Consider the following 26099-nt stretch of genomic DNA (forward strand, 5'->3'; position numbering starts at 1 on the left):
CTTTGCTGGCTTTCCTATCAGCCTTGTCCCCTTTGCAAGGAGGGGTAGGTGCCCACTTTGGTCTTGATTAAACAACAAGGTGGCATTTTTAGCTGAGCAAGGGAGGAGAATTCATCCCTGCAGGCCCATGAGGATTCACCTCCCACCCACCTTCAGTTGACCCAGCCTCTGGTCCTAAACTCTTTGGATTAGAGATTGCTGGAGAGTTCAGGGTGAGGTTCAAGAACAGGCTGATTTTACCAGCAAGGGATTGAATTTCAAACCAAAGCCTGTCTGTGTCTGCTGTTTTACCCCTGAGAGCTGGGGTGACTCATGGGGATGTCCCCCTTGTGTCAGGAGCAGGCTGTGCTGTGGGGCTGACATCCTGCTCTCCTCTCCCCACAGCACTCCTGCTTTAGTTTCCGTAAGCTCTGGGCTTTCACAGGGCCTGGGTTCCTGATGAGCATTGCCTACCTGGATCCAGGCAACATCGAGTCAGATCTACAGTCTGGGGCTGTTGCAGGGTTTAAGGTCAGTGCTAAAAACTACAGGTGAAGCACCTTGAGTTTGTGTGACCCACATCACAGGAGCACTGCTGGTGCTGCTGAGCTGAAAACACAGAGTCACAGAATGGTTATGGGGGGGGGAAGGGGCCCTTAGAGCTCATCCAGCCCAAGCTCCTGCTAAAAACAGGCCCACCTACATCAGGGGGCACAGGAATGTGTCCAGGGGGGGTTGGGAACCTCCTGAGGAGCCTCCACACCCTCCCTGGGCAGCCTGGGCCAGGGCTCCCTCAGCTCAGCACCAAAGCACTTGTTCCTCCTGGGCCAGGGGCACTTGCTGTGTCCCAGCCTGTGCCCATCACCCCTTGTCCTGCCACTGGCCACCCCAGCACAAAGCCTGGCCCCATCCATCCTCCTTTAGGGACTGAGCAGCATTGAGAAGGGCCCCTGAGCTCAGGCTTCTGTTCCCCAGGCTGAACAGCCCCAGGGCTGCAGCCTTTCCTCCTCACACACATGTTCCATCCCTCAGCATCTTGCTGGCCCTGCCCTGGCCTCTCTGCAGCACTTCCCTGTCTCTCTGCAGCTGGGGAGCCCAGCACTGGCCCCAGGACTCCAGCTGAGGCCTCCCCAGGGCAGGGTAGAGAGGGAGGAGAAAACACCCTGAGGAAAGGGAGAATGAGGCTCCTGTGTGCCCACAAAGCAGCCTCTGAATGTCAGTCGTGTGTGTTTTAAAAGATGTGTGGTTCCCATGTGTGTGTGTGTGGGGTGCAGGTGTCCTGGGGAACATGTGTGGCCATTGTTTCCAGCTGCCTCAGCACACCCAACTCCTGCTTTTGTGTCTCTCTCAGCTGCTCTGGGTCCTGATGCTGGCAACCATCATCGGGCTGCTGCTGCAGCGCCTGGCTGCACGGCTGGGGGTGGTGACAGGGCTGCACCTGGCTGAGGTCTGTAACCGGCAGTACCCCAAGGTGAGTCTGAGTCCCGGAGTGGTGGGGGGTGGGAAGGGCCCTGCAGAGCTGCTCCAGCCCCAGCCCCTGCTCCAGCAGCTTCCCCTGGCTCAGGGGGCACAGGAATGTGTCCAGGGGGGGTTGGGAACCTCCTGAGAAGGAGCCTCCACACCCTCCCTGGGCAGCCTGGGCCAGGGCTCCCTCAGCTCAGCACCAAAGGACTTGCTCCTTGTGTTTAAATGGAACCTTTTGTGTTCCAGCTTATGCCCATTTACCCCTTGTCCTGGCACTGGGTGCCAGAGAAAAAGGCATCACCTCATCCTCCTGACACCCACCTTTAGGTGCTTGTCAGTGTTGCTGAAGTGCCCCTGAGCTCAGGCTTCTGTTCCCCAGGCTGAACAGCCCCAGGGCTGCAGCCTTTCCTCCTCACACACATGTTCCATCCCTCAGCATCTTGCTGGCCCTGCCCTGGCCTCTCTGCAGCACTTCCCTGTCTCTCTGCAGCTGGGGAGCCCAGCACTGGCCCCAGGACTCTAGCTGAGGCCTCCCCAGCTCTGGCAGAGCAGAGGGGCAGCACAACCTCCCTGGCCCTGCTGCCCACACTCTCTTCATGCCCCCCAGGCTGCCACTGGCTCCTTGCCCACCAGCCCATGGTGCTGCCCAAGTTTAGTTGGTGGGTGACCTCCTGCTCCTCAGGGGTACAAAGAGGCTCTGGGGATGGTCCTGTGGAGGGGTTCATGGGGGTCATGGTGATTCTCACCCAGGGTGGGTGCAGGTCTCACAGGACTGGTGAAGTGTCACTGCTGCCCTTTAAGTGCCAAATCCTCCTCAGGTGAAAGGTTGTGTTTACTGAAGATTCATTTCCATCAGCTCATCTTGCTTCCCTGTCCAAGGAGCTGGGGGATTAAGTTGATTTGTTCTGGGAAGGAAAAAAACAAGAGCAGGTTTAGAGGGAGACTTTAATTGTAGCCCCAGTGAAGGGCTCATTAGAACACAGGCTGTTAGGGGAGCAGATGGAGGACACTTCAGGTCTTGCCCAGCTTGGGAGAAGGAAAGAGAGAGGAGAGGCAAATGTTCTGGCAGTTGGGAACAAAGGCCAGGATTTCAGCTTTGCTGTTTGCACACACAGCAGTGCTTGTCACTTCAGTGAGGTCAAGAGGAAAGAAGTGGCCCTTGAGAATCTTTCCATGGCTATCAGATTTCCCATCTTAAGAAATAACCCCCACTTATGTAAGGAAGGGCCCTTCATCTCACTCAGCTGAGGGTGAGTGAGACTCTCCTCAGGGCTGTGGCCAAACAGGGGATGTCCCTGCCTTGGTGCAGTTGAATCACAGAATGGTTTTGGTTTGAAAAGACTTTTAAGCTCACAGAGTCCAACCCCTCACTTGACACTGCCAAAGCCAGCACTAAATCACATCCCTTGCAACCAGGGAGGTGTCTTGGGGTGAGTATTGGGTTTATGTAAGTGAACCTGGGCACCTCCCCTGGGGATTGCCACAGGTGAGCTGCGTTTCTCCCCTGCCCTGGCCATCACGTGGCAATGCCCAACACGCTCTTCCACCCCACAGCCAGGGAAAGGAGGATGCACCCTCTCCACAACCCCTTGTTCTTCTAGGGAATGGAAAGGAGGAGACATTTCCCTTGTTTTTCATGGAGTTGGTTGTTTCTGTCAGGTTCCAAGGATCATGCTGTGGCTGATGGTTGAACTTGCCATCATCGGGTCTGACATGCAGGAGGTCATCGGCTCGGCCATCGCTATCAACCTCCTGTCTGTGGGCAAGTGAGTTGGGGTTAACAAAGTGACACTGCAGGGGCCAGAAAAGACTCATTTCTTTCCTGTAACTCTTCCTAAATCAGCTCCCTGTAAGTAGTGACTCAGCTCTGCTGGGACAGCTCTGGGTGACTCAGCCTTTGGGGCTTGTTCCTTTCCTCAGCTACGGGGGGAACTGTGGGTTCTGCCTTTTGGCAATCACCCCCCAAATGGGGCTGCAGCATTCCTGGCTGCTCCTCTGTCCCCAGTCAAGAAAGACCTGCTAGAAATGTGTCCTCTTCAGCCAGGAAGGCTGGAAAAACACTCAAGCTCTGAGTTGGTACCAAGTAGCTGCTCATTCTCAGCCTGGACCTGGCCTTTGCTCTCCATTCAGGGAGAGAGCTCTTGCCTGAACACAAAACAAACCCACCATCCCTTGCTCCCCCTCAGGCAGCCAAACTTGGCTTGGTCAAACTGCAAACAAACCCCTTGGTCCATCCCCAAAGGGAAACCCTAAACAAAAAGGAGGTGTGGGCAGTGTGAGGGCAGGGGAGGGGCAGGGGGCGTGAGCTGATGCCTGCTGGTGCTGTCTCCCGCAGGATCCCGCTCTGGGGTGGGGTGCTCATCACCATCGCTGACACCTTCGTCTTCCTATTCCTGGATAAATATGGTAACATCTCCTCCTGAGTTCTAGAAAACATAAGCTCTTGGGCTAAGCTTTGCTCAGGCTGTTGATGGTCTCTGTTTCTTGTGGCAGGTTTGAGGAAACTGGAAGCGTTCTTTGGCTTTCTGATCACCATCATGGCTCTGACGTTTGGATACGAGGTACCTTCCCCTCCTCTCTCTGCATTTCCAGCAGCTGACATGTGCCCTCTCCCTCTCTCACTGTTCCTGTGCCCAAACAGCACCAAAACAGGGGGGTGGACCCTTAAAAGTAAGGATTTTAGAAGCTGGTTTAGTGTTTGTGATGGGTGGCCATCATCTGGTGCGTGCCCTGGCCTGCAGCATGGGCTGTGTCACACTGATCACACCTCAAATGCTGTGTTCAGGGTTGGGCCCCTCACTCACTGCCACAGGGGCACTGAGGGGCTGGAGCCTGGAGGGAAAGGGCCTGGGGTTTGGTGCCAGGGGCTGAACAGCAGCCAGCAGCGTGCCCAGGGGGGTGAGAGGGCCAAGGGCAGCCTGGCTGGGCTCAGCAGTGGGGTGGCAGCAGGAGCAGGGCAGGGATTGTCCCCTGTGCTGGGCCCTGGGGAGGCTGCAGCTCCAGGGCTGTGTCAGTGCTGGGCCCCTCACTCACTGCCACAGGGACACTGAGGGGCTGCAGCGTGGCCAGAGCTGGGCACAGAGGTGGGGAACGGGCTGGAGCACAAGGGGCTGGGGAAGGGGCTGGAGCACAGGAATGCTGGGGAGGGGCTGAGGGAATGGGGGTGTTGAGGCTGGAGAAGAGGAGGCTGAGGGCAGCCAGGAGCCGTCTCTGACACTCCCTGACAGGAGGCTGCAGGGAGCTGGGGGTTGGTCTCTTCCCCCAAGTGACAGGACAAGAGGAAACAGCCTCAAGTCACTCCAGGGGAGGTTGAGGTTGGAGCTGGGAGAGAACTTTTTTCCCTGAGGGAGTTTTGGGGAGGAAAGTGGGGTTTGGTGGAGTTCTGAGAGAAAAAGTGAGGGTTTAGAGGAGTTTTGAGGGCAAAAATGATGTAGTGAATGACAAGACAAGAGGAAAGGGGCTGGAGCTGCCCCAGGGGAGGTTGAGGTTGGAGCTGAGGCAGAACTGTTTCCCTGAGAGGGGTGTCAGCCCTGTGCCAGGCTGCCCAGGGAGCTGGGGCAGTGCCCAGCCCTGGAGGGACCCCAAAGCCGTGGGGTGAGGTGCTGAGGGCTGTGGGTCAGTGCTGGGCTGGGGGAAATGGATGGAGTTGAGCAGCTTCAAGGTCTCCTCCAGGCTCAGCCAGTGTGGGATTCTGTGGGTGCTGCCTCTCAGGTGAGGAGATGGGCTCGTGCTGCTGAGCAGAGTCCTCACCTTCATTAAACACCAGGCACTTGCCACATTGTGCTTTCACTTTTAAGTGGCTGCATTTTGGCTTTCATGTACCTTCAGCCAGGCAGCCTGGGCAGCCACAAACCCCCTTCCCTTGTGTTTCTCTTTCCCCCCCTGCCCAGTACATCACAGTTAAACCCAACCAGGGGAAGCTGCTGCAGGGGCTGTTCATCCCCTACTGCAAGGACTGTGGCACACCCCAACTGGAGCAGGCAGTGGGCATCGTGGGGGCTGTCATCATGCCACACAACATGTACCTGCACTCTGCCTTGGTCAAGGTGAGCAGGGGAGGGGAACCCTTGAGTGGCTTCAGCATCTGGGACTTGTTTTTGGGCATTTACTGCAGTGTGGATGGAGCAAACACCCTGAAGGAGGCCCTGGGGCACAGGGAAGGCCATGGCAGCTCTGGGACACGTGGCCTTTATGTGTGGCTGTGAGCCCAGAAGTGTGTGTGTGTGTGTGTGTGTGTGTGGCATTGCTTGTTCTGCAGATGTCAGGGGTTGCTTTTTCTTCCCTCCAGCACATTCTCTTCCCATCCAGTGACCCCTGTCCCACCACCCAATACATGTCATTGCACACAGAGGTAACACAGCAGCCAATTCCTGTGTCTCAGATGGGCTGCTGTTTCCATCCCAAGGGCTCATGGACAGAAGGTAGAACACAAAAAGCTCCACTTAAACATCAGGATAAACTTCTTTTACTCTAAGGCTGAGGGAGCCCTGGCCCAGGCTGCCCAGGGAGGGGGTGCAGGCTCCTCAGGAGCTTCCCAAACCATCTACACACACTCCTGTGCCCCCTGAGCGAGGGGAAGCTGCTGTAGCAGGGGCTGGGGCTGGAGGAGCTCTATAAGTCCCTTCCCAGCCCTCCCCATCCTGTGGTTGTTTCCAGTCCAGGCAGGTGAATCGTGCAAACAAGAGGGAGGTCCGAGAAGCCAATAAGTATTTCTTCATCGAGTCCTGCATCGCTCTCTTTGTCTCCTTCATCATCAACATCTTCGTCGTGACCGTCTTCGCTGAGGCTTTCTTTGAGAAGACCAATGCAGATGTGGTGAGCAGGGCTGGGGGGTTTTGCTGGGCTGGCACAGGGCAGAGGGGCAGCTCCCAGCAGCAGCAGTGCCCTCAGGGCCAGCAGGGTCTGTATGTTCTGCACAGAGAGGGGAAAGGAACAAGGATGGCAGCTCTCAGCCATTGAAAGCAGTCTGAAGGGGCACCCAGCAGCTTTGGATCTGCAGCACCCACTGCTCACCCTGTGCAGGGGGCTGGGTTGTTTTCTGCACATCCTCACTTCTCTCTTGCTGAGCAAACAGAGTCCCTCTGTAGTGGGGGTGGGAAGGGCCCTGCAGAGCTGCTCCAGCCCCAGCCCCTGCTCCAGCAGCTTCCCCTGGCTCAGGGGGCACAGGAACGTGTCCAGGGGGGGTTGGGAACCTCCTGAGAAGGAGCCTCCACACCCTCCCTGGGCAGCCTGGGCCAGGGCTCCCTCAGCTCAGCACCAAAGGACTTGCTCCTCCTGGGCCAGGGGCACTTGCTGTGTCCCAGCCTGTGCCCATCACCCCTTGTCCTGCCACTGGCCACCCCAGCACAAAGCCTGGCCCCATCCATCCTCCTTTAGGGACTGAGCAGCATTGAGAAGGGCCCCTGAGCTCAGGCTTCTGTTCCCCAGGCTGAACAGCCCCAGGTCCTGCAGCCTTTCCTCGTATGAAAGATGCTCCAGTGCCCTGATCATCTTGGTGTCCCTGCACTGGCCTCTGCAGCAGTTCCCCATCCCTCTGCAGCTGGAGATACCTAAAAGTGTTGCTGAGATCCCCCTGAGCTCAGGCTTCTGTTCCCCAGGCTGAACAGCCCCAGGGCTGCAGCCTTTCCTCCTCACACACATGTTCCATCCCTCAGCATCTTGCTGGCCCTGCCCTGGCCTCTCTGCAGCACTTCCCTGTCTCTCTGCAGCTGGGGAGCCCAGCACTGGCCCCAGGACTCCAGCTGAGGCCTCCCCAGCTCTGGCAGAGCAGAGGGGCAGCACAACCTCCCTGGCCCTGCTGCCCACACTCTTGTTGATGCTCCCCAACCTCCTGGCCTGTGCTGTCGTTGCAGAACAGTGTCTGTGTGAACGCCAGCAGCCCACACTCCTCGCTCTTCCCAAACGACAACCAGACCCTGGAAGTGGACATCTACAAAGGGGTGAGTGGCCATGGGGGCAGGATGGGCTCCTCTCTGGCAGCCTGGCATTCTCTGGCTGCTTTGTTTGGGCAAACAGGTGTGGTGGTTTAGTCCTGGCTGGGTCAGGGCAGCCAGCAAAGCTGTTCCATCACTCCTCTTCCTAAAGTGCACAGGGGAGAGAGAGATACAACAGAGGCTCAGGAGTCAAGACAGGGGCAGGGAGATCACTCAGCAATTAGTGTCACAGGCAAAACAGACTCAACTTGGGGAGGAATGGTTGGATTTATTTACAATTAGACAGAGATGGATGCTCAGAAATAAAACCTGCACCTTAAAACCCCTCCCCACCCCCCTCCCTCTGCCCAGGACTCTCCCTCATGCCCCCCAGAAGCACAGGGGATGGGGGATTGGGGTTGGGATCAGTTCATCACAGATGGACTTTGTTGCTGCTCAGGGAGAGGCCTCCTCACACCTCCCACTGCTGCCCTGTGGGGTCCCTCCCATGGGACACAGTCCCTCAGGAGCTTCTCCACTGTGACTCCTTGCCATGGGCTGCAGCTCTGCACCAACTGCCCCAGGGTGGGTCATCCACAGGGGAAACAGTCCCTCAGGCACAGACTGTTCCCACACAGCTCAATGGGAGCCAGCAGCGTGCCCAGGGGGGCAAGAAGGCCAAGGGCAGCCTGGCTGGGCTCAGCAGTGGGGTGGCAGCAGGAGCAGGGCAGGGATTGTCCCCTGTGCTGGGCCCTGGGGAGGCTGCAGCTCCAGGGCTGTGTCAGTGCTGGGCCCCTCACTCACTGCCACAGGGACACTGAGGGGCTGCAGCGTGGCCACAGCCCCTGGGACGTGGGTTTGAGGGGAAAAGTGGGGTTTTGGGGAACTTCTGAAGGAGAAAGATGAGTTTTGGGGGAGTTCTGAGGGAGAAAGTGGGGTTGGGGTGGAGTTTGGAGGGAAAAAGGGGGAGTTTGGGGGGTTTGGAATGAAAAAGGGGGTTTGGAGTGAACTTCTGAGGGGGAAAAAAGTGAGGTTTAGGGCATTTTGAGGGGAAAAAGGGTGTTTTAGTGAAGTTCTGAGAGAACAGGTGGGGTTTTGGTGAAGTCTGGAGGGAAAAGGTGGGGTTTTGGTGGTGAAATCCCTGCCAGGAGGCTGCAGGGAGCTGGGGTCAGTCTCTGCTCCTGAGGGGCAGCACAAGAGGAAAGGGGCTGGAGTTGCCCCAGGGGAGGTTGAGGCTGGAGCTGAGGCAGAACTGTTTCCCTGAGAGGGTTGTCAGCCTGTGCCAGGCTGCCCAGGGAGCTGGGGCAGTGCCCAGCCCTGGAGGGACCCCAAAGCCGTGGGGTGAGGTGCTGAGGGGTCAGTGCTGGGCTGGGCAGGGTGAGGGCAGGGCTGGGACTGCAGCAGCTTCAGGGGCTTTTCCACCCCAACCCATTCTATAATGTATGAAGTACATGATCCCTGTCAGCTCCACACCTGTGCTGCAGCTTCTCCCCAGGGCATTGAGCTGCCCTTCCTCATTCCCACTCTGAGGGAGGCCCTGGCTGAGCTCAGTCTGTCTCTGTCCCAGGGTGTTGTTCTGGGCTGTTACTTCGGCCCCGCCGCTCTCTACATCTGGGCCATCGGGATCCTGGCTGCTGGGCAGAGCTCCACCATGACTGGGACCTACTCTGGGCAGTTTGTCATGGAGGTGATTGTCACTCTCAACCCCTTTCTCCCTCCTTTTCAGCCTTTAAAGCTGGGATTGATGTTTCCCCTCCCTTGACCACGCAGCTCTGGCTGCCCCACACACTCCCCGCTGTGCTTTTCCACCCGGCTCAGCTCCAACCCCTGCCTCAGCCCCCTCTCTCCTGCTTCCCTGGAGCTCCCCTCAGGGTTTATCCCCAGCAGCTGCTCTGGTTTTTGCCCCCAGGGCTTCCTGAACCTGCGCTGGTCCCGCTTTGCCCGGGTGCTGCTCACGCGCTCCATCGCCATCACCCCCACGCTCTTCGTCGCCATCTTCCAGGACGTCGAGCACCTCACTGGCATGAACGACTTCCTAAACGTCCTCATGAGCCTCCAGGTGAGCACAAGGGGCTGATTTCAGAGGCAACCCTCAGAGAAAAACCACCTGGGGCTGAATAGTTTAGCTTCTAGAGTGACAGGGCTGTGGAGGATCAGCAGGATCTGCAGGATCAGCAGGATTCCTTCTCCCAGCCAGGGGAAATCCCTTTGCCTGGCACCACAGGAGCTGTGGGGAAATCTGACTGGAGCCATGGGCTGAGGTTGCCCCAGGGCAAGTGCTGGGTCCTGCCCTTGAGCCAAGGCCAGGCAGCTCCAGGCTGGGGCAGAGGGGCTGGAAACTGCTGCAGGGAAAGGGCCTGGGGTTTGGTGCCAGGGGCTGAACAGCAGCCAGCAGCGTGCCCAGGGGGGCAAGAAGGCCAAGGGCAGCCTGGCTGGGCTCAGCAGTGGGGTGGCAGCAGGAGCAGGGCAGGGATTGTCCCCTGTGCTGGGCCCTGGGGAGGCTGCAGCTCCAGGGCTGTGTCAGTGCTAGGCCCCTCACTCACTGCCACAGGGACACTGAGGGGCTGCAGCGTGGCCACAGCCCCTGGGACGTGGGTTTGAGGGGAAAAGTGGGGTTTTGGGGAACTTGTGAGGGGGAAAGGTGAGTTTTGGGGGAGTTCTGAGGAAGAAAGTGGGGTTTGGTGGAGATTTAAGGGGAAAAGGAGGGGGTGGTGGTGAACTCCCTGCCAGGAGGCTGCAGGGAGCTGGGGTTGGTCTCTGCTCCAGAGGGGCAGCACAAGAGGAAAGGGGCTGGAGTTGCCCCAGGGGAGGTTGAGGCTGGAGCTGAGGCAGAACTGTTTCCCTGAGAGGGGTGTGAGCCCTGTGCCAGGCTGCCCAGGGAGCTGGGGCAGTGCCCAGCCCTGGAGGGACCCCAAAGCCGTGGGGTGAGGTGCTGAGGGGTCAGTGCTGGGCTGGGCAGGGCTGGGACTGCAGCAGCTTCAGGGGCTTTTCCACCCAAACCCATTCTGTGATTCCATAAGTGCTCTCAGCCAGCACCAAACCTCAGCCCTTTGTGCTGAGATGATCAGAACCATTTCCTCTCACTATTCTCCTGTGTTTTGTCCCTTCTCTCAGCTGCCCTTTGCTTTGATCCCTGTGCTGACCTTCACCAGCCTGCCCGGTGTCATGAACGACTTTGCCAACGGCCTGTAAGTCAGGGAGGGCATCTCCTCCCCTGGGGCTCACACTTTGCTCTTCTCCCACCTCCCAGCACCTCCCAGCACCCAGATGACCCTCCCAGCTCACTCCTTTTCCCTCTGCTTTCCCTCTCAGGTTCTGGAAGATAGCTGGGGGGGTTCTGATCCTCCTCATCTGCAGCATTAACATGTACTTCGTGGTAACTTACGTCATGGACCTGAACCACGTGGCTCTCTACGTCGTGGCAGCAGCTCTCAGCCTGGTTTACTTGTCCTTTGTGGCCTATTTGGTGAGTTTGGTTCAAGCTGAAGGTTCCTCATAGGAAGGAGAAGCCAAAAGGTTGATTTTTCTCATCCTTCTATTGATTTTGGCACGTTTTACAAGCATCAAGGTCTCAGCCCCAGGGTCTGAACTGAGGGGGGAGGTTGAGGCTGGGGACTGTCCTGTGCAGCACCTGCTGGCACACAAGGCCCTTCCCACACATTTTGGCCACCTCTTTAGCAATTTTCCCCTTGGCTGTTCCCAAATGGGCCTGGATTTAATGTCACAGCAGGTGAAAGGTTGGCAGGGACTTGGGCAGGTGACAGGGTTTCTCTGTAGCTGTGGGAGTCTGTCAAATCAGAGTCACCACAGAATCCCAGACTGGTTTGAGTGGGAAGATACCTTCAAGCTCCTCTTGTTCCACCCCCCTGCCATGGACAGTGACACTTTCCACCAGCCCTGGTTGCCCACAGCCCCATCCAACCTGCCCTTGAACACATGAGGCAGCCACAGCCTCTCTGGGTAACATATCCAGGGCCTCCCCACCCTCACAGGGAAGAGCTTGCTCAGATCTCAGCTAAACCTGGAATCTAAACCTGGAAATCTCAGCTCTCATCATGACACAGGCTGCCCAGGGCTGTGGGGAGTCCCCAGCCCTGCAGGGATCCCAAAGCTGTGGCTAAGGGGCAGTGATGGCTGTGGCTGGGGGATGGGTGGACTCGAGGAGCTTCAGGATATTCTCCAACCTCAACAGTTCTGGGATCCTGAGGAAGACTTTGAGGTTCTGGAGTGTGGCCAGAGCTGGGGAAGGGGCTGAGGGGAGACAGCAGCACTCTCTGACACTCCCTGACAGGAGGCTGCAGGGAGCTGGGGTCAGTCTCTGCTCCTGAGGGACAGGACAAGGGGAAAGGGGCTGGGGTTGCCCCAGGGGAGGTTGAGGTTGGAGCTGAGGGAGAGTTTTCCCCCTGAGAGGGGTGTGAGCCCCTGTGCCAGGCTGCCCAGGGAGCTGGGGGAGTGCCCAGCCCTGGAGGGATCCCAGAGCCCTGGGGTGAGGTGCTGAGGGGTCAGTGCTGGGTGAGGGACAGTTGGGACTTCAGGAGCTTCAATGATCTTCCTCCAGTCTCATCAGCTGTGATTCTGCCACTTCCCCCAGCACAGCCCAGGCTGTGAGGGAGGTGCTGCAGCATTTCTAACCCCAGCTCCCTCCTTCCCTTGCAGAGCTGGTTGTGCCTCATCTCTCTGGGTGTCTCCTTCCTGGCCTGTGGCAAAACGGTAAGAGTCACCCGGACCCTGCTGACAGAGGAGTCACCTGCACAGGCCACCAAGTAGAGGGTGGCTGGTCCTTGGGAGTAGCCATCAGAGGCTGGGAAGTAGCCATCAGAGCCAGTGTGTTCCTATGGTTTACTGTGTGAACGGAGACAAATGTATGTGCTGTCTGCACAGGGGCTGGGGGGTGTGTAGGGACACACCAGGGAGGGGGGTGGGCAGAGCAAGGGGATGTGACACTACCAGGATGCTCTAAGCAGGATGTTTCCTTTGCTGAACACCTCCAGTCCCAGAGTCAGGCCAGTGCTGGCCAGGAGCTGCCTCCCAACCTGCACCTCCCACCTCTCTCTATTTCCAGTTTTGCATTAAACCCCAACACACTCAGCCCCTGAGGGATGGAGCACAAACACTCAGCTTCCAGTTGGTCCCAGTTTGGGCACTGCAATCACAGAGTGGGTTTGGTTGCAAAGCACTTGAAGCTGCTGCAGGCCCAGCCCTGCCCTCACCCTGCCCAGCCCAGCACTGACCCCTCAGCACCTCACCCCACGGCTTTGGGGTCCCTCCAGGGCTGGGCACTGCCCCAGCTCCCTGGGCAGCCTGGCACAGGGCTGACACCCCTCTCAGGGAAACAGTTCTGCCTCAGCTCCAGCCTCAACCTCCCCTGGGGCAGCTCCAGCCCCTTTCCTCTTGTGCTGCCCCTCAGGAGCAGAGACTGACCCCAGCTCCTCCTGGCAGGGAGTTCACCACTACAACCCCCCTTTTTCCCTTAAAACTCTCCCAAACCCCAACTTTTCCCTTCAGAAGTTCACTACAACCCCACTTTTCCCCTCAAACCCACGTCCCAGGGGCTGTGGCCACGCTGCAGCCCCTCAGTGTCCCTGTGGCAGTGAGTGAGGGGCCCAGCACTGACACAGCCCTGGAGCTGCAGCCTCCCCAGGGCCCAGCACAGGGGACAATCCCTGCCCTGCTCCTGCTGCCACCCCACTGCTGAGCCCAGCCAGGCTGCCCTTGGCCGTCTTGCCCCCCTGGGCACGCTGCTGGCTGCTGTTCAGCCCCTGGCACCAGCCCCCCCAGGCCCTTTCCCTGCAGCAGTTTCCAGCCCCTCTGCCCCAGCCTGGAGCTGCCTGGTCTTGGGGTGGCTCAAGGGCAGGACCCAGCACTTGCCCTTTGTGCAACCTCATCCTTTGAAGGCAGCCAAATAAGCTCAGGGTGCAGGAGGCCCCTTTTAGGTGCCATTTGGGGGCTGCTGCCACCACTAACACTACACAAGGCTTCAGCCAGCTGTGGCCATTCACCTCCTGACCCACTTGAATTTGCTTTGTGACCTGGAAACACTTCTGACCCCTCGTGGGGCTGCTCAGGGATCACCTGGGTGCTGGTGCTTTAGTGCTGGTTGTGTGTTCTCTGGCCCTGGCAGGTGATTTTTGGGGGTGATCAGCAAAGGGAAGGACTCCTGCTGCTTGTGGTTATTTATGGGTTTGTGTGTTTGATTCTCTCTTTGTGCCATGAATGGAAATTGCTCTGTGGAGTTCTCAAGTGTCTCTGCTTTCTGGCTCCTCATAGACTTTTGGGGTGGGTTTGGGAGGCACATCACTACTATTAACACAACAACAGGGCTTTCTTTGCTTGCTCCTGTTTGAATTCCCTACAAAACCCAGCCCAGTGCCCCTTCCTCCTTACATTCCATGAGTTTCAAGCACCATTTGGGGAGGTGCCTTCACCTCAGCCCCTGCAGGGAATGAGGGAGGGGGGTGGCAGCTTTGGCTCCTGCCATTCCACTGAGTCCTGGCTTGGAGCTGAGGTGTCTTGGTGATGAGAAATGGGCTGTGGGAAGCTGGAAATGAGGGTTCCTTGGGGGAGGTTTCTCTCCTCAGGCCACCCCAGCACAGGGACTGGTCAGCCTCAGCGAGGATCAGTTGCACAAAGGGGTTTGGAGGCACCCAAATGCTTTTTGTGGCTGGGAAGGACTAAGGGGGTTGATTTGGAGCGTCACAAAGACTCACTGCACATAGATCCCAAACCCCAACTGCTTCAGTGGCCACAGGGAGGCTCAGGCCCAGGCTCTGCTCCTGCTTTGCCTCCTTCCCCCTGCAGAGCAGGGCCAGAGCCAGCTTGGGCTCCAACCAGCCCCTCTGAGGACATTGCTCCCCCTCCTCCCTGGTTCTCTGGTCCCAGGAGGTGAATTGCTCTCTGGAATAAAAGCCCTTCGTGCCAGAAGCCTCTGTGGCCTCTGGGTTTGGCTCTGACTCGCTGCTTGCCCTGTGTGAAGGAAGCCCTGGCGTGCAGAGCTCTGACCACAGGCAGGAGCCTCCTGGGGAGCTCTCAGGGCTGGTTTAACCATCGAGTTTCAGAGGAATTTCCTCACACACCAGAGACACTTTTTCCTTAGCCACAGGTGCCAAACCTCAAAGCATGGCATGAAAGCTGCACTTTCATTCAGGGCAGGATCACTGACACTGTTCCTCCCCTTTACCCAGTGTCACTTGCCCCCTCCCCAGCTGTGAGAACACTGAACCACACTGCTCAGAGCCACAGCAGCCAGTGGGACTCACACCCCAGGCTGTCACACTGGGAGAGGAGTGGAGGGGGTTCAGACCCATTTCCACAAGCTCCTGTGTGTGTGTGTGTGTGATAAGTGGGGACTGGGGAGGGGCTGCAGGGGGATGGGGGATGGTTCTGGGATCCTACTGGGTCCATCCCTCTCATTTTCCAGTATGGGGGTGTTTCCTTCCACTGGCAGAGAAGCTTCTGTGTGCTCTGCTGGGAGCTGAGTGGCACAGCCTGTGCCTTGAGCTCTCCTGGGCTTCTGCTCCTTGGGAAACTGATTGGACTCATTTTTCACCCCCTCTCTGTGGTTAAACCATCTGTACCAACACCCCCACCCCCCATTAAAAGCCAGATACTTTTTCAACTTGGCTTCTTGGGTCTGTTTGGTTTGGAAGGGGGGGTTGCACTGAATCACTGCTGGTACCTGAAGTGGCTCCAGTGCCCTCAGCCCTCAGGACTGGCTCCTGCCAGCCCAGGGACACCCACCCCACCTCCAGCCTCCCTTCAGTGGGCTCTGGGGCCATGGGCACTCATCCTGCCCAGCTCTGGTGCCACCCTGGCTGCTCTTTGGCCAAAGCAACCACTGAAAAATCACATTCTCTTGGGGTTTATTACTCCCCAGGAGCTTTTCCTGCAGCTGAGTGGAGGGACAGACCTGTCCTAAGTCAAAGTGATGGGAAGGGGCAGGTTTGGAAGGTGGGAGGGATGAGCTCAGCTTCTCTTGGGGGGTAAAAACATCTTTGGGGAAGGTGTTGGGAGCAGCAAAGCTGCCACCTCAGTGTCCCCTCACTCCTGCCCAGACACCAGCAGCTGCTCTGAGCCCTGTGACTGCCTCAGGGTCTCTCCTTTGGGGTATTTGATGACTTTGTAGGGGCAGGTGCAGCTCTGGGGGTGAAGAGGCCCTTTGGGGTGTGGGGAGGAGGCTCAAAGGGCAAAGCTGGGCTCAGCTTCAGGCCTGGGAGGAGATGGGCAACCACCCCACACCACCTTCTCCTCATTAACCAGCCCAGCTAATCAGGGTGTGCTAATTAGGGCTCGTCTCCACCCAGAATTTCATTCACAGTCAGTGGCACTGCCATGTGGCTGCTCCTCAGAAGGGAGAGGCCACTCAGGAGCATCCCTGGGGCAGATCCCTCCCAGCACAGCCACTTAGTGACAACTAGGAGTGAGATTTGTGCTGCACCATGTTCCATCTGCTCTGGGCCCTTCACTATAAGGACACTGAGGGGCTGGAGCACAAGGTGCTGGGGAGGGGCTGAGGGAATGGGGGTGTTGGGGCTGGAGAAGAGGCTGAGGGGAGACAGGAGCCCTCTCTGACACTCCCTGCCAGGAGGCTGCAGGGAGCTGGGGTCAGTCTCTGCTCCTGAGGGGCAGCACAAGAGGAAAGGGGCTGGAGTTGCCCCAGGGGAGGTTGAGGCTGGAGCTGAGGCAGAACTGTTTCCCTGAGAGGGGTGTCAGCCCTGTGCCAGGCTGCCCAGGGAGCTGGGGCAGTGCCCAGCCCTGGAGGGACCCCAAAGCCGTGGGGTGAGGTGCTGAGGGCTCAGTGCTGGGCTGGGCAGGGTGAGGCCAGGGCTGGGGCCCCATGATCCTAAAGGCCTTTTCCAGCCAGCATGATCCAGCCCAGCCTTGCTAAGGCCCAGCAGGAGCCCAGGCTGGGGCAGTGGCTGCCTCAGGGCTGCTGTCCCTGGCCCCAGGCAACCAGCACATCCTGATCACGAGCCTGCAATTAGTGCGTGCTGTTAATGACCCCTGAACCATCAGAGCTCAAATGCTCCTCAGTCTTACTGGCACCTGAGAAAGGGGCTTGGAATGGGCCTCAGTTCAGCAGCTGAGGGAGGGAAAGCTGAGAAACTCCAAAGCTTTGGGTTCTGCAGGTGGAGAAGGGTCTGAGAGCAGGGTCAGTCGGGAGCTCGTCAAACCCTGCCCAGGCTGGGCCTCCTTAAACTCAGGCTTCATTAAACTCAGGCTTCATCAAACCCTGCCCAGGCTGGGCCTCCTTAAACTCAGGCCTCATTAAACTCAGACTTCATCAAACCCTGCCCAGGCTGGGCCTCATTAAACCCAGGCTTCATTAAACCCAGGCTTCATCAAACCCTGCCCAGGCTGGGCCTCATTAAACTCAGGCTTCATTAAACCCAGGCTTCATCAAACCCTGCCCAGGCTGGGCCTCCTTAAACTCAGGCCTCATTAAACTCAGACTTCATCAAACCCTGCCCAGGCTGGGCCTCCTTAAACTCAGGCCTCATTAAACTCAGACTTCATCAAACCCTGCCCAGGCTGGGCCTCCTTAAACTCAGGCCTCATTAAACTCAGGCTTCATCAAACCCTGCCCAGGCTGGGCTTTGTTACACAAGGACTCTGTTAAGCCCCGTTCCTGCTCTCACTGTCCCTCTGTTCCTCTCCAGCTCCGCCTGGGCCTGGCTGCAGCCCCTGAGCTGTTCCTGCTCCACGGCCTGGACGCCGCTGCGCTCGTGGACAGATGACGGCGCCCCTGGGGGTGACGATGGCTGCAGGAGACTCCCCTCGTGCCACAGGACTCTGCCCACGCTGGGCACGTGCCCAGGGCTGTGGCTGAGCCCGTGGTCCCTCCCAGGAGGACACAGGTATTGGAGCATCATGAGCAGCAGAAGATCCAACTGCCCAGGCCTCAGCGTCACCCGTTTAGGAGGGGGGTTGGTGGCACTTTGAGATACCTCAGGAGATTTCCCCTCTCTTTGCTGGGAAGGGATCCTTTGGTATTTTCACTGTTGAGAGTCACAGATGATGGGGTGGGAAGGGCCCTGCAGAGCTGCTGCAGCCCCAGCCCCTGCTCCAGCAGCTTCCCCTGGCTCAGGGGGCACAGGAACGTGTCCAGGGGGGGTTGGGAACCTCCTGAGAAGGAGCCTCCACACCCTCCCTGGGCAGCCTGGGCCAGGGCTCCCTCAGCTCAGCACCAAAGGACTTGCTCCTCCTGGGCCAGGGGCACTTGCTGTGTCCCAGCCTGTGCCCATCACCCCTTGTCCTGCCACTGGCCACCCCAGCACAAAGCCTGGCCCCATCCATCCTCCTTTAGGGACTGAGCAGCACTGATGAGATCCCCCTGAGCTCAGGCTTCTGTTCCCCAGGCTGAACAGCCCCAGGGCTGCAGCCTTTCCTCCTCACACACATGTTCCATCCCTCAGCATCTTGCTGGCCCTGCCCTGGCCTCTCTGCAGCACTTCCCTGTCTCTCTGCAGCTGGGGAGCCCAGCACTGGCCCCAGGACTCCAGCTGAGGCCTCCCCAGCTCTGGCAGAGCAGAGGGGCAGCACAACCTCCCTGGCCCTGCTGCCCACACTCTCCTCATGCCCCCCAGGCTGCCATTGGCTCCTTGCCCACGTTGCTGCCCCACGTTCCCTTTGCTGCCCAGTTGTTTGATTCCAGTTCTCCCACCTGCTGAGATGTTCATCCTTTTTAGTTTGATGTGGGAAGGGAGCAGGGCACAGAGATCCCTTCCCAGTGATTCTGCCCAGGGGGTTGGGCTCCAATGAGGAGGATCAAGAGAAACTGGAGCAAGATGCCACTGAGAGACTGGTGCCCACTGGGACAATTTCCCACCTGGAGCTGCTGCAGGGTCTGTACCTACCTCTGTGATTTTCAGCATTTCAATGACCCTCCCCCCAATTTGCTGCCTTTTCCCCCAATCCTGGGCACTGCTGGAACCCCCCAGAGCCCCCTCACACCGAGTTTGAGGTCAGGGGCTCCCTCATGTGCTTTTCACCCCCTTCCTCAGCCTTTTCTTCTTGGCTGCCCCCCTCAGGCTCCAGCTGGAGGCAGCTTTTCATCTCCCACTTTGCTTTTCCATCCACTTTAATTAAACCTTTCCCAAATGAAGCCTTTTTGTCACCCCTCCCTCAGCCCTGGCATCACCCCCAGCAGCCACTGTGCCCACACCAGGGATGGACTTTGCCAGCAAGACTCAACTGAACCTTTTCTCTTCAGCCTCTTTTAGAAATAAAACTCCTCTTCCTCATCCTTTTCCTGGAGGAATTAATCCCAATCCCTATTTTTCCCCCTGGGTCCCCCCCCCCTCCCTTTCCATCCCTCTGGGACCCCCCATCCCATCCCTCCGGACCCCTTTGGCTCCCACAAGCAGGAGTCTTGGTGCCACCCACCCTGGGGCTGATGGTGGTTGCAGAGGGGGGTGGGCACCTCAGGGCAACCCCCCCAAACCCCCTCCCCCCAGCCCTGGGATGGCCAAATCCTGCCCTGGCCCCCCCTTTCCTGTGGGGAGGATGCTGGGGGGGGTGATGGGAGTAGCTGTGTGTTTAATGAATGATGGGGAGAAATCAACAGGGAGGTGTCTGGGCATGGAAGGGGCACTCTGGGGTTGCCACGTGGCAGTGGGTGACGTCCTGGGGGTCAGAGGTGGGTGGTCTCAGTGCCACAGCCCCCTCCAACCCTGATGAAAGGAGCTGCTGGTGGTCCCGGTGCCCTTTTGCTGCAGGGTACAGGGGGCAGGGAGGGTACAGGAGAGGGCACCAACAGCCAGAGTTGAATGCTGGGGGGGGTCTCACGTTCAGGGGGGTGCAGGGAAGATGTGATCAAAGTGTTGCAGCAGCAGCTCCACGGCCTGGCTCTGCTGGGCCATGCCCACTGCCAGGCTGCCCAGCTCCCGCTGCCCCCGCAGCAGCGTCGGCCCGAACACGATGCCGAGGTTCTGCCTCGTCATGCGGTTGGCATCGGCCCTCTCCATCACCCTGGGGGGGTTCACAGGGGTTGGGAGGGGGTGGATCTGGGGGTCCCACGTGCCACATCCACCCCTGACCCTCCCTGTGGCACCCTGGGCTGGGCCAGGCTTGGGGGTGACCCCCAGTGCCAGTCCTGGGCTGCACACCCCCCATATGGCCACATGGCAGAGCTCCTGCTGCCCCCCAGCATGCCAGGGCCAGCTCATCCCACCCCCATTACTCACCCTGCAGCCCACCCACTTGTGGGGCAGCTCTAAGGCCACCCCCCAGTGCCCCCCAGTGCCCCCCTTACCGGCAGAGGTGTGCCAGCAGGTAGCGCAGGGTGGCATAGTTGTGGGGGGGCAAGTCCTGCACCAGCTGTGCCACCCGTCTCACCCGCTCCTGGGGGTCTGGCAGCTCTGGCAGGAAACCAGCAGGGTCAGAGATGGTGGTGCCAGCCCCAGGGGGCACAACAGGGGCCACTTACTGATGGCATCAACGAAGGGGTCGAAGAGGCCGTAGGGCACGAGGGGCTCGGGCAGCTCCCGCAGGAAGAGTTTGAGGGCGCCGGTCACCACGTGGATGTCGCTCCACTCGGGCTCTGCCAGGCTCAGCCGCTCCTCTGGGGGCAACCAGCTGGGGGTCAGGTTGTGCCCAGGTCCCTCAAAGGTCCCTCCCTGGGTACTGCTGTGCCCCCCTCCCCATGCCCCTCGGCCCCAGCTGACCCTGGCACGGCTGCTCGGGGAAGACAAAGCGTCCGTCCGAGGTCACGGCTCGTTCTGTGGGCACAAAGGGGGGGTTTGGGGGGGTTTGGGGGGGTTTGGGGGGGAACAAGCTGCTGCAGCCCATCCCTGGGCACATTCCCCTCTGTGCCCCCCGTCCTGTGCCACCCCCTGTGCCCCTCACCACGATCCGCAGCGAAACGCAGCTTCTGGATCACAGAGAGGTTGCCGTTGACCCTGTAGATCCCATCGACATCCAGCCCTGGGGGGTGGGGGGGGGTGAGATTTTGGGGGGCTGGGGGAGCTGTGCAGGGGGAAGGGGGGGCAGTGGCATGGGGGGAGGGGGGAACCAACCTCTCTGCTCCACGGCCTGGACACAGAGCTGCAGGAAGCGGGGCACGGAGCTGCCCTCCCGCTGGCACAGGGCGTCCAGGCGGCAGCCAAACACCTGGTCTGGGAGAGGGAGGCACTGGGCAAACTGGGACGGGGCCAGGGGGTAAATGGGGTCGTGGGGAGGGCAACTGGGAGAGGGTACTGGGATCAGGGAGGGGTATTGGAGTGGATGGTGGCACTGGGATCAGTGGGTGCACTGGGATTGGGGACTGGAGTGAGGGACAGGGATACTGGGAGGGGATGATGGGAACTGGGGGATACTGGGATGAGGGGGACGAGGACACTGGGAGGGGATGATGGGAACTGGGGGATACTGGGATGAGGGGGACGAGGACACTGGGAGGGGATGATGGGAACTGGGGGATACTGGGATGAGGGGGACAAGGACACTGGGAGGGGATGATGGGAACTGGGAGGATACTGGGACCAGTGGGTGCACAGGGATTGGGGACTGGGACTGGGAGGGAAGAGTGGGACAGTTATGCTGGGAGGGGATGATGGGAACTGGGAGGACACTGGGCCCAGTGGGTGCACTGGGATTGGAGACTGGGAGGGAGGATGGATACTGGGATGAGAGGGACAGGGACACTGGGACTGGGGATGATGAGAACTGGGGGATACTGGGACTGGGAGGGAGGGTGGATACTGGGATGAGGGGGACTGGAGAAACACTGGGACCAGTGGGTGCACTGGGACTGGGGACTGGGAGGGAGTATGGACACTGGGATGAGAGGGACGGGGACATTGGGAGGAGTTGATGGGAACTGGGAGGATACTGGGACCAGGGAGGGGTATTGGAGTGGATGGTAGCACTGGGACCAGTGGGTGTACTGGGATTGGAGACTGGGAGGGAGGATGGACACTGGGATGAGAGGGACAAGGACACTGGGAGGGGATGATGGGAACTGGGAGGATACTGGGACCAGTGGGTGCACAGGGACTGGGGACTGGGAGGGAGGGTGGATACTGGGATGAGGGGGACTGGAGAAACACTGGGACCAGTGGGTGCAGAGGGATTGGGGACTGGGAGGGAGGATGGACACTGGGATGAGATGGACAGGGATACTGGGAGGGGATGATGAGAATTGGGGGATACTGGGACCAGTGGGTGCACTGGGATTGAGGACTGGGAGGGAGGATGGACACTGGGATGAGAGGGACAGGGATACTGGGAGGGGATGATGAGAACTGGGGGATACTGGGACCAGTGTGTGCACTGGGATTGGGGACTGGGACTGGAAGAGAAGAGGAAGACAGTTATACTGGGAGGTAATGATGGGAACTGGGGGATACTGGGACCAGTGGGTGCACTGGGACTGGGGACTGGGACGGAGGATGGACACTGCGATGAGAGGGACAGGGACGCGAACTGGGGGATACTGGGACCAGTGGGTGCACTGGGACTCAGGGGCAGAAGCAGAGCAGGGCTGGGGAGGGCACTGGGACCCACTGGGACCCACTGGGAGCAGCACCCTGAGGCTCAAGGCAGCACCCTCTTGCCGTGCAGTGTGGGGGGGCAGGAGGAGGACGGGGCTGGGTTTGGGGGGTCCCAGGGGGTGCTGGGGTTTGGGGGTGCTTTGGGGGGGGGATGGGGCCCCACCCCGGATGAGCCCCTTCTCCTGCAGACTCTGCAGCGGCGGCCGCCGGGCCAGGAGGCGCCTCAGCCTGCTCCTCACCCGCTTCTTGTCCGAGCTGCTGGGGGCACCTGAGGGCACCGTGGGCACAGTGGGCACAGGCAGCGGGGCCTCAGCCCCTCAGAGCCCCCCCCAAACCCCCTCCCCAGCCCCTACCTGGCACCCCGCAGCCCTCCAGCAGCCGTGGTGGCAGCATCTCCTCCTCGTCCCCGCTGAGCTCCGGCAGCTCCCCGGCGGCTCCCCGCGGCTGCCAGCCCCCGGGCACCGGGTTCTCCAGCTCCTGGGGGGGCAGGGAGGTGGGTAAGGGGGCAGTGGGGGTGCCCTGGGGCTGGGGACTCCCCCCTTCCAGCTCTCACCAGCTGCCAGATGACGCCCTGGATGGCCTGAGCCCAGCCCTGGATCGTGGCCTCCTGCTCGGACTGCAGCAGGAACTCGTTGCCCGTCACGGTGCGGAGCTGGGGGAGAGGGGAGGGCAGGATGGGGGGGGCAGAGACCCCCAGAGACCCCTCAAGGATCCCCAGGGAGCCTCAGAGACACCCAGAGACCCTCAGTGACCCCCAAGGGCCCCTAGAGACCCCCAAGGAACCCCCAGAGACTCCCAGGGAACCCCAGAGACCCCAGAGACCCCCAAGGAACCCCAAGGACCCCCAGAGACCCCAGAGACCCCCAAGGAACCCCAAGGACCCTCAGAGACCCCCAGGGGGGCCCAGACACCCCTAAGGACCCCCAGAGGCCCCCAGTGAACCCCCAGAGACTCCCAGGGAACCCCAGACAACCCCAAGGAACCCCAAGGACCCCCAATGACCCCAGAGACCCCCAAGGGCCCCTAGAGATCCCCAAGGAACCCCCAGAGACCCCCAAAGAACCCCAAGGACCTCCAGAGATCCCCAAGGACTCTTAGAGACCCCCAAGACCCCCAGAGACCCCCAAGGACCCCCAGAAACCCCCAGGGGGGCCCAGAGACTCCCAAGGACCCTCAGAGACCCCCAGGGAACCCCAGACACCCCCAAGGAACCCCAAGGACCCCCAGTGACCCCAGAGACCTCCAAGGAGCCCCAGAAACCCCCAGGGGGGCCCAGAGACCTCCAAGGACCCCCAGAGACCCCAGACACCCCCAAGGAACCCCAGATGCCCCCAGTGAACCCCCAGAGACTCCCAGGGAACCCCAGACAACCCCAAGGAACCAAAAGGACCCCCAATGACCCCAGAGACCCCCAAGGACCCCCAGAAACCCCCAGGGGGCCCCAGAGACTCCCAAGGACCCTCAAAGACTCCCAAGACCCCCAGAGACCCCCAGAGACTCCCCCCATTCCCCCCAGCCCAGGGCAGGATGGATCCCCTGTGGCTCATTTTGGGGGTTCCCTCATGCTGAGCCCAGGGGCTGCACTCAGGGGGTTCCCTGTGATGCCCAAACTGTTTGGGGGGGACCCCCTCCCCCCATCCTGACCCCCCCAGACTGACGTGGAGAACGTTCCTCTTGCTGGAGAGCCACGGTGCCCAGCCCAGAGCGGCCCCACGCAGATCCACGCTGCTCTCAGGGCGGCTGCTGGAGGGGCACTGCCAGGGGGGGCACAGGCTGGCACAGCTGCCCCTCGTGTCCCCATGGCAGCCAGACCCTGCCCCCCACCCCCACACACCTCCCCACAGCCCCCCCTGCCCCACACTCACCCAGGCAGCGGGGGCCAGGCCCTTGGAGTCCTTGTAGAAGATGAGGCTGTTGCCAGCCAACACCACCCAGGAGGGTGCCCAGCTCTTCCTGGGGAGGGGGCAGCAGGTGAGGGGCACCTCAACCCCCTCCTCAGGGCTGGGGGAAGCCTTGGGTGCCCCCCACCCAGTAAAGCCTCACACAGGCACTGGGCACAGTCCCCCTGGCATCAACTCCCCCCTTCTCCCCAGGACCAGGACCCCCTGACACCCCAAACTGCCACAGCCCCTGCACCAGGACACCAAACTGGCACAGCCCCTGCACCAGGACCCCTCTGAGACCCCAAACTGGCACAGCCCCTGCACCAGGACCCTCCTGACACCCCAAACTGGCACAGCCCCTGCACCAGGACACCAAACTGGCACAGCCCCTGCACCAGGACCCCTCTGAGACCCCAAACTGCCACAGCCCCTGCACCAGGACCCCTCTGAGACCCCAAACTGGCACAGCCCCTGCACCAGGACCCCCCTGAGACCCCAAACTGGCACAGCCCCTGCACCAGGACCCCTCTGAGACCCCAAACTGGCACAGCCCCTGCACCAGGACCCCCCTGAGACCCCAAACTGTCACAGCCCCTGCACCAGGACACCCGTGAGACCCCAAACTGGCACAGCCCCTGCACCACGACCCCCCTGAGACCCCAAACTGCCACAGCCCCCTGTACCAGGACCCCCCTGAGACCCCAAACTGCCACAGCCCCTGCACCAGGACACCAAACTGACACAGCCCCTGCACCAGGACCCCTCTGAGACCCCAAACTGGCACAGCCCCTGCACCAGGCCCCCCAAGGACCCCAATCTGCCACAGCCCCTGCACCAGGACCCCTCTGAGACCCCAAACTGGCATAGCCCCTGCACCAGGATCCCCCTGAGACCCCAAACTGGCACAGCCCCTGCACCAGGACCCCCTTGAGACCCCAAACTGCCACAGCCCCTGCACCAGGACCCCCCTGAGACCCCAAACTGGCACAGCCCCTGCACCAGGACCCCCCTGAGACCCCAAACTGCCACAGCCCCTGCACCAGGACCCCCCTGACACCCCAAACTGGCACAGCCCCTGCACCAGGACCCCCTTGAGACCCCAAACTGCCACAGCCCCTGCACCAGGACACCCGTGAGACCCCAAACTGTCACAGCCCCCTGTACCAAGACCCCCCTGAGACCCCAAACTGTCACAGCCCCTGCACCAGGACACCAAACTGGCACAGCCCCTGCACCAGGACCCTCCTGACACCCCAAACTGGCACAGCCCCTGCACCAGGACCCCCCTGAGACCCCAAACTGGCACAGCCCCTGCACCAGGACACCAAACTGGCACAGGCCCTGCACCAGGACCCCTCTGAGACCCCAAACTGGCACAGCCCCTGCACCAGGACCCCTCTGAGACCCCAAACTGGCACAGCCCCTGCACCAGGACCCCCTCCCCGCCGCAGGACCCCCACCCCCAGCCCGGCCCCCACCTGAGTTTCCTCCCTCCCTCCGCGATCTTGGTCCGGTTGAGCTCTCCCGCTTTCCGCAGCTCCTGCCGGGGAAGGTCAGCGCTGCCCCCGCCCCCCCGGCACCCCCCAGCCACCCCCCGGCACCCCCCAACCACCCCCCGGCTCCCCCCAACCACCCCCCGACACCCCCCAACCACCCCCCGGCACCCCCCGACCTCACCGTGGGCGCAGCGGCCGCGCAGGGCTCGGGCTCGGCTGTGGCGAGCGAAGGCTCCGCGGTGGCCACCGGCTCCTCCTGCGGGGGGGGCACAGCGTGGGGGACCCTCCCTGGTACCCCCCGCACCCTGCCCCGACCCCCCGCTCCCCCAGCTGTGCCCCGGTGCCCACTCCGGGCTCCCCCCAGCCCTGGGGGGCTCAAGGGGGTGAGGGGGGGCTGCAGTCTCGGGGGGGGGCGTAGAGACCCCCCCAAAACCCACCCCCCAAAGCACTGCTGCCCGTAACTGGCAGGGATGGGGGGGCACTGGGAGCACTGGGGGGGGGGGTCATGGGAGGGGTATATGGGGGGGATTCGAGGCGAGGTTTGGGGGGGCACGAGGAGGGGCATTGGGGGGGCACGGGATGGGTGCGGGGGGGAAGTGGGGGGGGGCTGGGACGCCCCCTTTCGCTGTGCCCAACCCCCCCCAGTGCCATCGGGGGGGTGGCACTGCCCTGGGACCCCGAAACCCACCCACCCCCCAGCCCCGAGACCCCCTCCTCATTGTGCCCACCCCCCTCGCAATGCCTCCGGGGGGGTGGCACAGCCCCGGGACCCCCCCTCGTGTGTCCGTACCTCCCCCATAGCGCCTCCGGGGGGGTGGCACTGCCCCGAGCCCCCCCGAGCCGTGCCCACCCCGGCTCGGTGCCTCCGGGGGGGTT

At 60.7% G+C, this 26099-nt stretch overlaps 2 protein-coding genes across 7 annotated transcripts in view; one reads left to right on the forward strand and one right to left on the reverse strand.

The window, feature by feature from the left end:
- The window catches only part of SLC11A2 (solute carrier family 11 member 2), a 31146-nt gene extending 12551 nt beyond the window's left edge, over positions 1-18595 (forward strand). For 5 of the 6 annotated variants that reach the window (XM_062015351.1, XM_062015352.1, XM_062015353.1 and 2 more), the window contains 14 exons: positions 385-510; positions 1331-1450; positions 3103-3209; positions 3779-3849; positions 3937-4004; positions 5334-5489; positions 6100-6258; positions 7296-7382; positions 8923-9042; positions 9265-9414; positions 10470-10543; positions 10668-10821; positions 12012-12065; positions 17012-18595. In XM_062015351.1, the coding sequence (XP_061871335.1) occupies positions 385-510; positions 1331-1450; positions 3103-3209; positions 3779-3849; positions 3937-4004; positions 5334-5489; positions 6100-6258; positions 7296-7382; positions 8923-9042; positions 9265-9414; positions 10470-10543; positions 10668-10821; positions 12012-12065; positions 17012-17089 (1524 nt within the window). In that variant the 3' untranslated portion in view covers positions 17090-18595. The remainder of the gene's footprint in view (positions 1-384; positions 511-1330; positions 1451-3102; positions 3210-3778; positions 3850-3936; positions 4005-5333; positions 5490-6099; positions 6259-7295; positions 7383-8922; positions 9043-9264; positions 9415-10469; positions 10544-10667; positions 10822-12011; positions 12066-17011) is intronic. The other variant, XR_009820427.1, reaches the window with a different exon arrangement.
- A 278-nt stretch (positions 18596-18873) lies between these two features.
- On the reverse strand, positions 18874-26096 carry LOC133627947 (rho GTPase-activating protein 9-like). Its single transcript, XM_062015533.1, has 14 exons — positions 26014-26096; positions 25405-25479; positions 25206-25267; positions 23710-23797; positions 23503-23598; positions 22398-22496; positions 22198-22321; positions 22084-22112; positions 20369-20462; positions 20199-20276; positions 20018-20071; positions 19780-19914; positions 19606-19711; positions 18874-19322 (listed from the first exon to the last, which is right to left on the reverse strand). Exons 1-14 carry the CDS (start codon positions 26020-26022, stop codon positions 19142-19144), a joined length of 1230 nt encoding a protein of 409 aa, XP_061871517.1. The 5' UTR covers positions 26023-26096; the 3' UTR covers positions 18874-19141.
- Between the last annotated feature and the right edge of the window lie 3 nt (positions 26097-26099).

The sequence above is a fragment of the Colius striatus genome, chromosome 26, assembly GCF_028858725.1.
Source record: "Colius striatus isolate bColStr4 chromosome 26, bColStr4.1.hap1, whole genome shotgun sequence".
Taxonomy (NCBI): Eukaryota; Metazoa; Chordata; class Aves; order Coliiformes; family Coliidae; genus Colius; species Colius striatus.

Excerpts from the sequence above, each read along its gene's own strand:
- LOC133627947 (XM_062015533.1), bottom strand. Across the intron at positions 25,268-25,404 it reads GCGCGGCCGCTGCGCCCACG|GAGCTGCGGAAAGCGGGAGA; the intron begins GTGAGGTCGGGG and ends CTTCCCCGGCAG. Across the intron at positions 20,463-22,083 it reads GCAGCTCGGACAAGAAGCGG|GTGTTTGGCTGCCGCCTGGA; the intron begins GTGAGGAGCAGG and ends CTCCCAGACCAG.